Consider the following 14,316-nt stretch of genomic DNA (forward strand, 5'->3'; position numbering starts at 1 on the left):
CATGCACCTTAGGCTTTCTGACAACACAAGTGTTGTGTTTAAAATGCTGGTGCACGGTGCATACTTAAATACACTTTTGAAACAGCTATAGCTTTTATTAGAAGCATTTTAACTAATGCATGTATATTACAAAAATGCTTCTGTTCAATACCGGAATGCACCCATGTGGTTTCCAATTTTGTCTGGAATATCCCTTTAAAGTAAGATTTGAACGTAATCTGTTATTTATCTACACAGCTGGACACAATTGGTTCAAATTAAAAAGTGCAGTTTAATCCAGTGTTGGTTTATAATCTTCTTTCCTGACTTGGATAAACAAAGGTGGAAAAAAGCAGAAATTATTATAGGAAATCAGAATAGGAGAATATCCAGGAAAACATATTTATATAATAAGGGCTGTGGTTTTTGCTTTTACAATATTGCTATAATTATTCTCAAGGCATTGCACAAATATCCAAAGCAATATATTAATATTACTTTCTACTTTCTAGTCCTACTATACAAAATGTTAATCTCCAACAAATGAAAATAGTAAATTAGATGATTCTGAAAACTCATTTGGAGAAATAGTTTATTTCTATATCTAATGTGCTTATTTTAACTACTATTAAAGTTATGTTGTTAAACTATTTTTTTTATGGTAATTCTGACCCTAAAAGACTAACAACCAAAATTCCGTAGACACAAGAGTAACCTCCGATCTGTCCAAAGCATGCACGAAAGTTACTTTGCGCTCTCCTGAATTATTTACTTTAAACTTGCAGATTGAATAAAATATAGTTTGAAATATACATTAATAATATATATGTTTTCCTTCACTGAATGTGTTTTTCACTAATGTATTAAAATGGAATATTTCAAGGGAGCTAAGAAATGCATTAGCAGTTACTGAGAGCGCAACACAAGAAAAGATAACGCAAGAATAAGTACAGGCCCAAATAATATGACAGCACTCAAAAATATAAATAAATAAACATAAATGAGCATTTGACATATATAACTCTTGCACTGTTATATTTCAAAGTTTTTTTTCTATACTAGAGCATGGTGTCAATTCACAAACACCTGACTGAAAAATCTGATCTTCTTCCTGACTATCTGTTTAGAAAAAAAATATGAATATTGAGTGAAAAAACGTTGGGTGAGGCTGGTTCAAGATGGTGGCTTCAAGTCAATCAAAATCAAAATATACAAACAGAAACAATTTAAAAATGAAACTAACTTTATCCGATTTGAAACTTGAACTTGTTTCTTGTTTCCCCAATGTATTTACTTAGCTCCAAAAGACTTGAAACACCTTTAACTTGTTCAAAGCTGTGTTCTTTTACTGGCCTCATCCCATTTACACTTGGTTGAAGCCAACTTCTTAACAAGTTGGTCCAATTTGGATAGCCGATTGGCTCTTGTACTAGCAGTTTATGGAAAAACTGACTTGAACTGACTTAGGTAGTGCAAGTCGAGTCCAATAAGTGACTTTACAACATAATTACCTTTAATAAATAGCCAACTTAGAGATCTGTCTCTAAGACTTCAATTTTACCCAACTTAAAAAAAGTAAATCTTAAGCCAACATAAATTGGAATTCAAATATGCCACAGGCTATAGACAGAGACAAGCTAGCAGGCACTTTAGAACAAGGTTTATTTATTTATGTTTGTATACGTATTTACTCATTTGTAAGTGGCTGTAATTCTATCAGGACCACTGGATTCATTTAATTTACCATATTTTAAGGAATGCTTAAACAAACCACTAGGCTGCAAAATAAAGCAAAAATATGTTTTCCCCAGTTTATTTTATAGAATAATATTCAGAGTTGATTTTCTTTATATATATATATATAGGGGATCAAACCGTCCCCTTCATCAGACCTGATGAAGGAGACAGTTTGATCCCCGACACGTCACAACAATAAAACATGTTTTGTTTTTCAAAGTCCAGTGAGTGAGGAACTACTTTGCACTATTGATAACCACTGTTCCTGACACCCTGGCCATTCGTTGATGAAGTTAGAGTGCCTATCCCACAACTATTATATTCTTTATACAGCTCTATAAAATCATGTTTTAAATTGGGATATATATATAAATATATGTATCTGTGTATATACATATATATATATGTGTGTGTGTTTAGATATATATATATATATATATGCATGTACACAAACACAGGCACGTAACTCATGAAATTATAGAATAGATAAAGTATGTCTGCGGTGTGCACAATTCTGATTAACAGAGTGCAAGGCTTATAAAGATTAATATATTTCAGAAGATTGGCAACAGTAGAAAGTGGCGCATATCTGATTTACTACTGGATGATAATGAAAAATATTGCTGTTCCAATTACTGCACCCAAGACAACAAGAAGAAAAATAATTAAGATGCTTACTCTGTCGCCTTTGATTCCCATATCACCCTTAAATCCAGGAAAGCCATCTTCACCCTAAGTAAAAAGAGACACAAAATAAATAATATATATTTAATTATTAAAACAAATGTGTTGTTTGGAAAAAAGTTAACCTCTTCCCTGTAACAAAGGGCTACAATGTAGCAATGTGTTTGGAAGAAAAGTTAACCCCTTCCCTGTAACAAAGGGCTGCAATGTAGCAATGTGTTGCAGCCTTCTGTGGCAGCCAAGGGGTTAAAAATGTGCCATTATGCCCTGGCATAAAGAGTGGCATTAGTATCTTTGAGACTAGAGCATCATATGAAATCTGGTCTGCCTAGCAGTTGCTATGGGAGCCATAACTTCCTTCACGGTCAATTGCTTCAATAAACAGAGATGTGTTGCAACAGGCCAGGCTAAGCCTGCTGCCCAGCAGGTGGAGGCATAAAGATATGAAAAACTGTGTCTCGCTCGTTTTCTCCCTCGGTGGCAAACAAGCTGTGCCTATCTCTCATTCTGCTGCATCCAACTTCCACTGTGATGGACACCGTTCTATCTTGTTTGAGGCTGTCTATCTTCCAAGTCCCCCTCTAAGAAGATAGTTATCCAGCACTTGTCATAGGCTGTAGAAACTGATCGCTTGCCGGTGTTGTCTAGTTTTCATTTCTTCCTGTGGTTTGGTAAAATAGCTTCCCCTACAAGATGCCATTTCTAATGGTATAAATACATGCCCCTAATGTAATCTCACGCCGCCTGCCCGACTGCATGGAATTCGCCATAGCCGTGTCTATTCCTTTCAATACCTTATCAGAGAACGGCCTTTAGGCTAGATAACAACTTTACTTTTATTTTTGCATAAGGGGTTGTAATATTTACATCAAACCTAGACACCCGAAAGAACAATGAGGCAGCAGGCACATATTATAAGAGCCATGTAAGGGATTTAAAGGGATATGAAACCCATTTGTTTTATTTCATGATTCAGATAGAGCATGAAATTTTAATCAACTTTCTAATTTTATCCTATTATCAATTTTTCTTTGTTCTCTTGCTATCTTTATTTGAAAAGCAAGAATGTAACGCTTAGGAGCCAACTCATTTTGGTTCAGCACCCTGGATAGTGCTTGCTTATTGGTAGCACTATATTTAGCCACCAATCAGCAAGCGCTACCCTGGTGCTGAACCAAAAATGGCCCGGCTCCTAAGCTTTACATTCCTGCTTTTTCAAATACAAATAACAAGAGAACAAAGACAAATTGATAATAGGAGTCATTTAGAAAGTTGATTAAAATTGCTGCTTAATCTGAATCATGAAAGAAAAAAATTGAGTTTAATGTTCCTTTAATGTTAAAAAGGGACGTTATAGTAAAAAAAAAAAAAAAAAAAAGCTAAGAGTTTGTATACATAGTCAAAGTTGTGTTTCTGAGCCAGATAACGATACAGCCAGTGAGCCTATGAGAATCAAGCATACATGCGTATGCACCAATCACTGGTCTTATGCTCATCTGAATGAGGGGTTATTCAGGAATCTAGCATTGAAGCCGATGAAAGCTATTTGTTTACTAAAAATAAAATTCCTAAACTAAAAAGCATTTTCATTTCTACATTTGAATGACTCATTAATAAATCCATAAAGTTAAAGGGACACTAAAGTCAAAATTAAATGTTAATGATTCAGATAGAGCATTAATTTGAAGCAACTTTCTAATTTACTCCTATTATCAAGTTTTCTTCGTTCTCTTGGTATCTTTAGTTGAATGTAAGCTAAGGAGCCAGCCCATTTTTGGTTCAGAACCTGGGTTGCACTTGCTAATTGGTGGCTAAAAGTAAGCCACCAATCAGCAAGCACTAGCCAGGGTGGTGAACCAAACATGGGCCGGCTCCTTAGTTTACATTCAACTAAAGATACCAAGAGAAAGAAGAAAAAATGATAATAGGAGTAAATTAGAAAGTTGCTTAAAATTGCATGCTCTATCTGAATCATAAAAGAAAAAATTGAGGTTTACAATCCCTTTAAGAACCAGCGGGCAGCTCCCAGGATTTGTTCAATACTTACCTATCATGTTATTAATCTTATTTTATAGCCTCAATATAATAAAATATAAAAATATTTAAAAAATAAATAATATAATGTAAAAATATTATCTCTATTTGTGGTTCTTCAACAACACCTTCTTTCCCCTGTAGTGATATTGAACTCTAGTGACAGATTGTTAGGGAAGATGAGGGGACTATGGGAACTTACCTTCTCTCCTTTACCCCCTTTCAAGCCCCGAATTCCATCTGCTCCCTATAAAAGCAAAATATAAACTTAATATGCTTTAAAGGCACAATAAACACATTGATATTGTACAATCACATGTTTAATGATGTTTTAAAAAAACTTTAAAATACTTTTATTGTTTATTTTGTCACCTTTTCCTGTAATTTATTCTAAAGATTGTTTTTCCAATGCTTGTTAATCAAAAAAGTGCACCCTTAACATATATATTCTACACATTGATTGGTTTATTTATAACTGTACCTAACTGGCCTCAGCAGAAGAGAAACCCCTGCTTTGTGGACACTAAAACGTACACTTTAGTTTAAAAAAAATATTTAAACAACTAAGATAATAAAAAAAAAACATATCGCTCAGACTTTTCCTAGCTTTGAATACATCATTTTATTTAGGGTTTATTTAGTGTTTAATTTCCATTCAATGGGAAACAGTACAAGGATAATATCTATATACCAGAAATACATATTAAAGGGGCATTCAAATATGTTTTAAAAAATGCTATCATACATATGAAAAAGCACTGTTTTTTGCTTGAAAATGGTTATAGGGATAAACACGACACCTACAGCTTTATTGAGGTACAATGACAAACACGCAAGACAACATCATTTATTTTTTGTTTTTCTCAAGAAAGCATTATTTAATAAAATAAAAATAATAATAATTTTAAAACATCCTTTTCAGATACAGTAAAAAATATATTAAAGAATATTGGTTTGCCCAAAAAATTATATATGTTTAAAATCCCTTTTTTTCTAGATCTTTAAGGTCCCTTTTAAATATATATAAATATATAATGTATATCTTATTAATAATAATTAAAAAAAAGAAAAAAATGAAAATATTCTCATCTGGTTCAGCAAATAATATTAATGCCCCACGGGAAACAAGTCATCCAGTCAAGGTGAGGAAATTACATGAACATTTGGAGTTTATTAGCAATCTCTATTAAATCTTATTATGATGGATCAGACATCAGCTAGCTATAATTAATTACATTATTAATTGAAGTCAAACACTTAATCTGGTTGATATCTGACATTACATTGAAAGCACAGCTACCTTCAAAATGTATTTAAATAAACCTTCTTGACTTGATTCTGAAACTGACCCAGCTTGTGATTTGAACCTATAACTCTCATTTTGAGTTTCTTTATTTAGGCCAAATAAACCCCATAAACTGCTTCATGCATGAATTGATAATAAAAAATAATGTATTAAATACTACATTTGCAATAATTTAAGTCAAGTAACATGATGGTCGCCATACTAGTTCACCAAATGAGAGAATTGTTAAACCAAGCAACGAACCAAAGCCATATATAGGTTCCCAACCTCTACCCTATGGAAACAAGTACACATAAATGATATATTTTTCTGCAACAGGGTTGTAGATTAAGAACTATAAAAATATTGCTTCAAAACTAATTTTTATGTTTAAGGATAACAGTATTTTTAATAATCTGCATGGAGAGGCAACCCAAAATTAGCACCTATGCTCCCAGCCAAGTGTGAATCTGAATCATATTCTATAACTCATATTAAGAACATAAGTAATAATATCTTTACCCCTTCCCTAAATAAATACATAATAATACAGTTATAAGGATCTCTTCGGAGGTTAATCCTTAATGTATTAATAAGTTTTGGCTATTAAAGAGGCACTGAACCCAATTTGTTTCTTTTGTGATTCAGATAGAGCATGCAATTTTAATCAACTTTCTAATTTATGCTTATTATCATATTTTCTTCATTCTCTTGCTATCTTTATTTAAAAAAGAAGGCATAAGCTAAGGAGCCAGCCAATTTTTGGTTTAGAACTCTGGACAGCACTTGTTTATTGGTGGGTGACTTTATCCACCAATCAGCAAGAGCAACCCAAAAATGGGCCACATCTAAACTCACATTCTTGCTTTTCAAATAAAGATACCAAGAGAATGAAGAAAATTTGATAATAGGAGTAAATTAGAAAGTTGCTTAAAATTGCACCCTCTATCTGAATCACGTAAGAAAGAATTTGGGTTCAGTGTCCCTTTAAGTTGGTATGATAGACACTACCAGAGTTTTACTATTCATATAGTGCTTAAAATGTGATGCTAAAGACTTTCTTCTTTCAGTAAATATTCTCAGATAATTAATTATACAGGAGAAGTCTTCCTAAGTGTTGTACAAAAATGTAACATAAAATCAGAATGGATCTTTTATGGCTTATTTTCACTGTGTCATGGAATTGTCTAACAATAATGTAAAAAAACACTAGGCTGATTGCATCCGTCAATGAGTTTTGAGTGAATAATGGGCTTCTGCTGTACACATAAAATAAATATATAAAGGACTTAAATTGTATCCATTAGGCACCTAGGTACATTCATCCATCTCCACTTTAGCAAAAATCTAATCATGACACTTTGGAATAGCATTTGTACCATTCTGTATTTGCTTCCTGCAAAGCAATGTTGGATAATTGCATTATTTTAATGACGTTTTCTAAAACCAGAGATTTTGCACTTCACACACTCGCTAATGCGCCCGTAATGGAGAAAATCTTAGTTTAGCCACTAAGTAGCAGAGCAAACATCACTAAGTGCCATCCTGCAAGATATGCCCTGTGTCTGCCCTATGCACACACAGAGATATTACCATATACAGCAATGCCCTCAGTGCTTGGCATAAGGAACATTTAGAATCAATGTAATATTTGTAATGAACCTAGATTTATATTTTCTTTAAAAATCTGCTAGAAAACTTATTGTCATTTTTTATATTCTGTTATCAAAGAGCAATTTTATTTATAATTGTCACACAATAGGTTTGCAAATAAAAAAATGAGTATGAAGCAAAAATACTATATACATTTACTTGGCTTTATCACACTAACTTTTGATTAAAAAATAACCAAAAAAGAAAACTATTTAGATGGTAAAAATGTGCATTGTAAATGTGTCCCAGCTTTTTAGGTCGCTAACCTCACTTGCTTGGCATCCTATAGTCAAGAACAAACAAAGACAAACATTGCAGCTACAGGATAGAGTCCAATTTTACCTTAACTCCACGTGGACCTGGATATCCAATTGGTCCTTGTGGCCCTGAAGGACCCTGAAATAGTAAAAGAATTTCATTAAGGCGTTGCTTAATAAGTAGCTATACAGGTTTTGTTAATCTAGCAGAATGCTGTACTCACAATGACACACACAGGGAGTATCTGCTCTGGTAAAAACATTGTATTCTGCTACATTCACTAAGAGATCTCTCCATTCTTTAGTGAATCCATTACATAAAATACCATAAGTGCTGGTGAGTAGGGAGAGACCACTTAATGCATATAAAATAGACAAGAGAGTCACATGAGTGTCTATACATATAAATACAAACTACTGTCATATGTTATATCGCACTGTTGCTTGCATATAACTGTGTTTAACCCATGCAAAGGGTAAAAAAAATAGCAATGCTATTATGAGCTGGAACATATCTGCTGAGCCAATGAGAAAAGGCAAATGTGTGTAGCCACCAATCAAATATGTAAATCCTCTTCAACAAAGGATACCGAAAGAAAAAAGTCAATTTAAAAATACAAGTAAATGTAAAAGTGTCTTAAACTTACATGCTCTATTTGAATCATGAACATTTTGAATTTATAATTAAAGGGATACTATACCCAATTTTTTTTCTTTCATAATTCAGATAGAGCATACAATTTTAAGCAACGTTCTAATTTACTCCTGTAATCAATTTTTATTTGTTCTCTTGCTATCTTTATTTGAAAAAGAAGGCATCTAAGCAATGGAGCCAGACCATTTTTGGTTCAAAACCTGGACAGCACTTGTTTAATGGTGGGTGCATTTAGCCACCAATCAGCAAGCACAACCCAGGTTGTCAACCAGAAATGGTCCGGCTTCTAAACTTACATTCTTGCTTTTCAAATAAAGATTGCTAGAGAATGAAGAAATATTAATAATAGGAATAAATTAGAAAATTGGTTAAAATTACTGCTCTATCTGAATCATGAAAAAAAAATTGGGTTCCGTGTCCCTTTAAGCCATGCATATTTTGTTTCTTTAGCAATGTGTGTTCATTTGTCAAGGCATTGCAACATTTTTTATTGACATACTGTATCTATGATCTGCACATAGTGAATTAATCCCAACCCTTCACAATTATCACAATAAGGAGTGCATTTGTTCACCTGATGCATTATCTAATTGGCTGAAATGAACCAGCCTTCTTAAAAAAATAATAATAATACATATTTAGGAAGTAGAACAAATGTATTTTGATTTAATATTTGAAAATAAAAACTCTAAAATGCAATTATTAACATATAAATAAATTAGTACTTATTACATTTAAGGTAAAGCTTCTATACCCTAATGGGTGACGTTTGCAGCAAGCAAGTTAATTTGTTAAAAGATAAACGCTTAGACTTGTATAATATGTCATTCTTTAGCAGCACAACAGAAATCTCTTGTAATTGCAAGGGGTTACTGTCTCTGTAAAGCAGTTTATTTAGAAGTGTGATCCCATAACAAATTATATTCAAAACCAAGATGAGTCACTATATATTTTTGGTACCAAAACAGTTCCCTTTTATAATCTTGTGCAGGAATTATACATTATATTGCCTTTTGCCTTTTAAAGCTTGCAATTTATTTTCATGTTTTAATCTTACTAAGGAAATGTCACAAAGGCTTGGAATATGTTACATAACCCTGCAGGCATTAGTTATATTTCTTTGTTAAACAACTGATGTACAAAGTAATAGGAAACAGACAGGAATACATATATAAACATGAGATAAGTTATTTGTTGTAAGAGGACAGAAAAATACATTTGCATGTTTATTAAATAAAAAAGTAACCTACAACAGAAGATGGAATTGTATAGATCAAATATTCCCTGAAAACCAACCTACTAAAAGGAGGCAGAATTATATACTCTGCGTTCTATAAAAGAAAAAGGAGCGTAAAGGAGGCAGTGTCTGTTTACATACTCAGTGCTCCCTTACAGAACAAGTTTTCAAGTAAATTAGTAATTTTGTGAAGTACGCTCACCGGCCACTTTATTAGGTTCACATTGCTAGTACCAGGTTGGACCCCCTTTTGCCTTCAGAACTGCCTTAATTTTTTGTGGTATAGATTCAACAAGGTGTTGGAAACATTCCTCAGAGATTTTGGTCCATATTGACAAGATAGCATCATGCAGTTGCAGCAGATTTGTCGGCTACACATCCATGATGCGAATCTCCTGTTCCACCACATCCCTAAGGTGCTCTATTGGATTGAGCTCTGGTGACTGTGGAGGCCATTGGAGTACAGTGAACACATTGTCATGTTCAAGAAACCAGTTTGAGATGATTTGAGCTTTGGGACATGGTGCATTATCCTGCTGGAAGTAGCCATAAAGGGATGGACATGGTCAGCAACAATACTCAGGTAGGCCGTGGCATTTAAACGATACTCAATTGATACTAAGGGGTCCAAAGTGTGCCAAGAAAATATCCCCCACACCATAACACCACCACCATCAGCCTGAACCCTTGATACAAGACAGGATGGATCCATGCTTTCATGTTGTTTACGCCAAATTCTGACCCTACCATCTGAATGTCGCAGATGAAATCGAGACTCATCAGACCAGGCAACATTTTTCCTATCTTCTATTGTCCAAGTTTGGTGAGCTTGTGCAAATTGTAGCCTCAGTTTCCTGTTCTTAGCTGACAGGAGTGGCACACGGAGCGGTCTTCTGCTGCTGTAGCCCATCTGCTTCAAGGAGCAACGTGTTGTGCATTCAGAGATGATATTCTGCATACCTTGGTTGTAACGAGTGGTTATTTGAGTTACTGTTGCCTTTCTATTATCTCGAACCAATCTGCCCATTCTCCTCTGACCTCTGACATCAAAAAGGCATTTTCGTCCACACAACTGACGCTCACGGGATATTTTCTCTTTTTTGGGTCATTCTCTGTAAACCCTAGAGATGGTTGTGTGTGAAAATCCCAGTAGATCAGCAGTTTTTTAAAAACTCAGACCAGCCTGTCTGGAACCAACAACCATGCCACGTTCAAAGTCACTTTCTTCCCCATTCTGATGTTCGGTTTGAACTTCAGCAAGTCGTCTTCACCACGTCTAGATGCCTAAATGTATTGAGTTTCTGCCATGTGATTGGCTGATTAGCAATTTGTGTTACCAAGTAAGTGAACAGGTGTACCTAATAAAGTGGCCGGTGAGTGTATATAGTACATATATATATATAGCTACACTATTAATCATAATATATAATGTAGGGCACTGAATCTCTAATGGAACTAGTAAGATGGTGCCTTTACAACTTGCCAGCTGTGTTACGATGAGAACACTCATATTGAAGGATGAGTTGCTGGGGAGTGAGATGATAATTTTTTGGAGCAATTTTTGCTATAGAACAGCTAGAAAAAGTGGGAAAAAACTCAGAGAGCTATAGTGATCTTGTTCTGAAGTCTATAAATGATGCTGTAGGGCATCAATGATGTGAAGGGAAGTTTTAATCTATGCTGACTTTTTACAGATAACCTGATTTCTACATTACCTGTGCGATGTTACAGGGACATTAAAACCTAAACATTTTTTTTCATGATTCAGATAGAGCACTGGTTTTTAAACCAGTCCTCCGGCCTCCCTAACAGGCCAGGTTTTCAGGATTACCTTGGGTGAGAGAAGGTAAAATAACCACGTTTATACATTAGCTGATTATTTCCCCTGTGCTCCAGTTCAGATATCCTCAAAATCTGGTCTGTTAGGGAGGCCTGGGGACAGGTTTGAAAACAAGTGAGATAGAACATGCGATTGTTTACAACTTTATAATGTGCTTCTAATATCAAATGTTCTTTGTTCTCTTGATATCTTTTGTTGAAAAGCAGGGACGTACGCTAAGGAGTGTGCCAATGTTTGGAGCACTATATGGCAGCTGTTCTTTAAAGGGACATAATACTCATATGCTAAATCACTTGAAACTGATGCAGTATAACTGTAAAAAGCTGACAGAAAAATATCACCTGAGCATCTCTATGTAAAAAAGGAAGATATTTTACCTCACAATCTCCTCAGCTCAGCAGAGTAAGTTCCGTGCAAAATGTTATACTCAGCTGCTGCCCAAATGCAGGTAAAAAAATAAAAATAAAGAAATGAACAGCAGCCAATCAGCATCAGCAGTGCTGAGGTCATGAACTCTTACTGTGATCTCATGAGATTTGACTAAACTCTCATGAGATTTAATAGTAAACTTCCCTAAACTGAATAGGGAAATAACATGAGAGTGCATGAGGCTCATCCCTTCAGCTGTCCCAGGACAGACATGCTAATATGCTGCTTAGAAATCCTTTACAATGGGAGGTGGCTAATGAGGAACTTTTGAGGTAAAATATCTTTCTTTTTTACATAGAGATGTTCAGGTGATATTTTCTAATCAGCTTTTTACAGCTATGCTGCATCACTTTCAAGTGTTTAAACATTTGGGTATTATGGCCCTTTAAGAATGTTATCCATATGCAAGAACACTAGATGGCAGCACAATCCAGATGCCTACCTAGGTATCTCTTCAACAAAGAATACCATAGGGAAAAAAGCTAATTTGATAATATAAGTATATTGAAAACCTTGGTATGTTCTGACTGAATCACGAAATAACATTTTTGTGTTTCATTTCCCATTACGTAAAACAGTGTTTTTATTTATTTTTCTAAGTTGCCCAAAATGAATCCTTTACTACCATACATTATTTCTGCCCCCAAACTTTCTGGCACCAATATGTCACAAACAAGCCTGCAGCATTTTCGGTTCAGCACCTTAGATAGAGCTTGCTGATTGGTGGGTACATTTAGCCACCAATCAGCAAGCGCATCCCAGGTTCAGAACCAAAAATGGGCCGGTTTCTAAGTTTACATTCTTGCTTTTCAAATAAAGATAGCAAAAGAACAAAGAAAAATTGATACCAGGAGTAAATTAGAAAGTTGCTTAAAATTTCATGTTCTATCTGAATCATGAAGGAAAAAATTTAGGTTTAGCGTCCCTTTAATGAAAGTCTTATGAAACATTTTTTAAAAATGAAATCTCGACTTTGCAAGAGGGTAGAAAATACATTTTATTGAAAAGAAAAGGTTTAATAAAAAAGCACATAGATTATATGGTTGAACAGATGGATAAAGAAGAGAAAATTTAAGCAAGTGATCCTATTGATCAAGCTGTCAGGATCCAATAATGCAGAAGTTTTACTTGTATGGTATAATAACCTTACTTTACAGTGCTATGCACATTCACCAGGTCATACTGAAATATCTTGTATCAAGTGGTTCTGACAGCACCAAAGCTTATCACATTAGCGCCCCAGTGGTTCAGTGCAGCTGTGTTTGTATAGGGGGGGAGAATGTTATGTACCTAACACCCTGGTCTCACTATTGATTGTATAAAATATTTCACAAATATCCTTGCTCACTGTATAAGACTAGTTTAAGACAAATCTGTGATTTATACAGGATGCTAATGAAATTCAAGCTGTCAGTATGAGCCTGCGGGGTATCCTATTTTTAAAATTAATTTTCTCTACTTAACACCTAGAGGAAAAAAAATAATAGAAAATATTTCTTGGCATTTTAATTTTGATTTTTTTTTTTTTTTACAGCTGCGGGCCTGTCACATGCAGAGAATAAAGCTGCCGTCACCGTTGATTCATGTATGTGTGTGTGCAAATAAATGTAAGATTATGGTAATTTACCAAACCTGCAGAGAATTTGAGACTTCATGTATTTGATCTCTGTTAAATAATCACATCTTTAAAATGTCAAAAAAAAAGCCTAGTGAGTTTATATTTTGAATTTAGGTCAAATTATTGCTAAAACATTTCTTTTTGTAATTTGTGTGAACGATAACAAGCTGATATCAATGTAGATGGTGATATAGATTCTATTTCTGGGCCAATTAGCTCGCTGTATACATATGGACCTCGCAGTGATTTATTGACAAGAACTTCTAGAGATTTTTAGCAAACTGAAGTTGAAAGAAAAAAACCCCAACAACTTAAAATACCACACTGCCAGGGTATAAAAAACACAGAGGATAATACACTGATGAGACATAAACCAGCATTCATTTTTCACCACAGGCTTTAAATCATAATTCTTAATTGGCTATACTATCAAACAGTCTGCATAGATAAAAACAAATCTAAATGTGATACACATCACATACATTTATCACATTTCTATTTGGCTTTACACAATTCTGTTTTGTTTTGATTCTTATTAAGTGAGACATTTTTTTTAGCTTTATCATTGATAAGCCAAGCAAAACAGACTTTGTGCAGTGGAAAGCAATAAGGGAGGTAGTGTGGTACAATGTTATGCCTTACTGTAGGGTACTGTAAGTATTTCTGTTAATATACTGTATATATTACAGCAGCACACTCTATATTTTGAAAGTTGGGTTCTTACCCCAGGGGTAGACGCTTCACCTGTAGCAGTGCAGCACTGCCATCTAGTGGTCAAAGTGCCTAACAAGTTATAAAAATGTATATATTACACTTACTAGAACAGTCTTTATATAGTTCATTAGACAGATTACTATGGCAGTGGGAAAATACATTTATATTTATCTATAATGAGGAGGTGTGCAGTG

The 14,316-nt window shown here is 34.3% G+C and overlaps 1 protein-coding gene across 2 annotated transcripts in view; it reads right to left on the bottom strand.

Moving 5' to 3' along the window:
- The window catches only part of LOC128643237 (collagen alpha-1(V) chain), a 236,618-nt gene that overhangs the window by 57,910 nt on the left and 164,392 nt on the right, over positions 1–14,316 (bottom strand). For both annotated transcript variants that reach the window (XM_053696224.1, XM_053696223.1), the window contains exons 27-29: positions 7,715–7,768; positions 4,637–4,681; positions 2,395–2,448 (exon numbers count right to left, since the gene is read on the bottom strand). In XM_053696224.1, the coding sequence (XP_053552199.1) occupies positions 2,395–2,448; positions 4,637–4,681; positions 7,715–7,768 (153 nt within the window). The remainder of the gene's footprint in view (positions 1–2,394; positions 2,449–4,636; positions 4,682–7,714; positions 7,769–14,316) is intronic.

Source organism: Bombina bombina, chromosome 12, assembly GCF_027579735.1.
Source record: "Bombina bombina isolate aBomBom1 chromosome 12, aBomBom1.pri, whole genome shotgun sequence".
Lineage (NCBI taxonomy): Eukaryota > Metazoa > Chordata > Amphibia > Anura > Bombinatoridae > Bombina > Bombina bombina.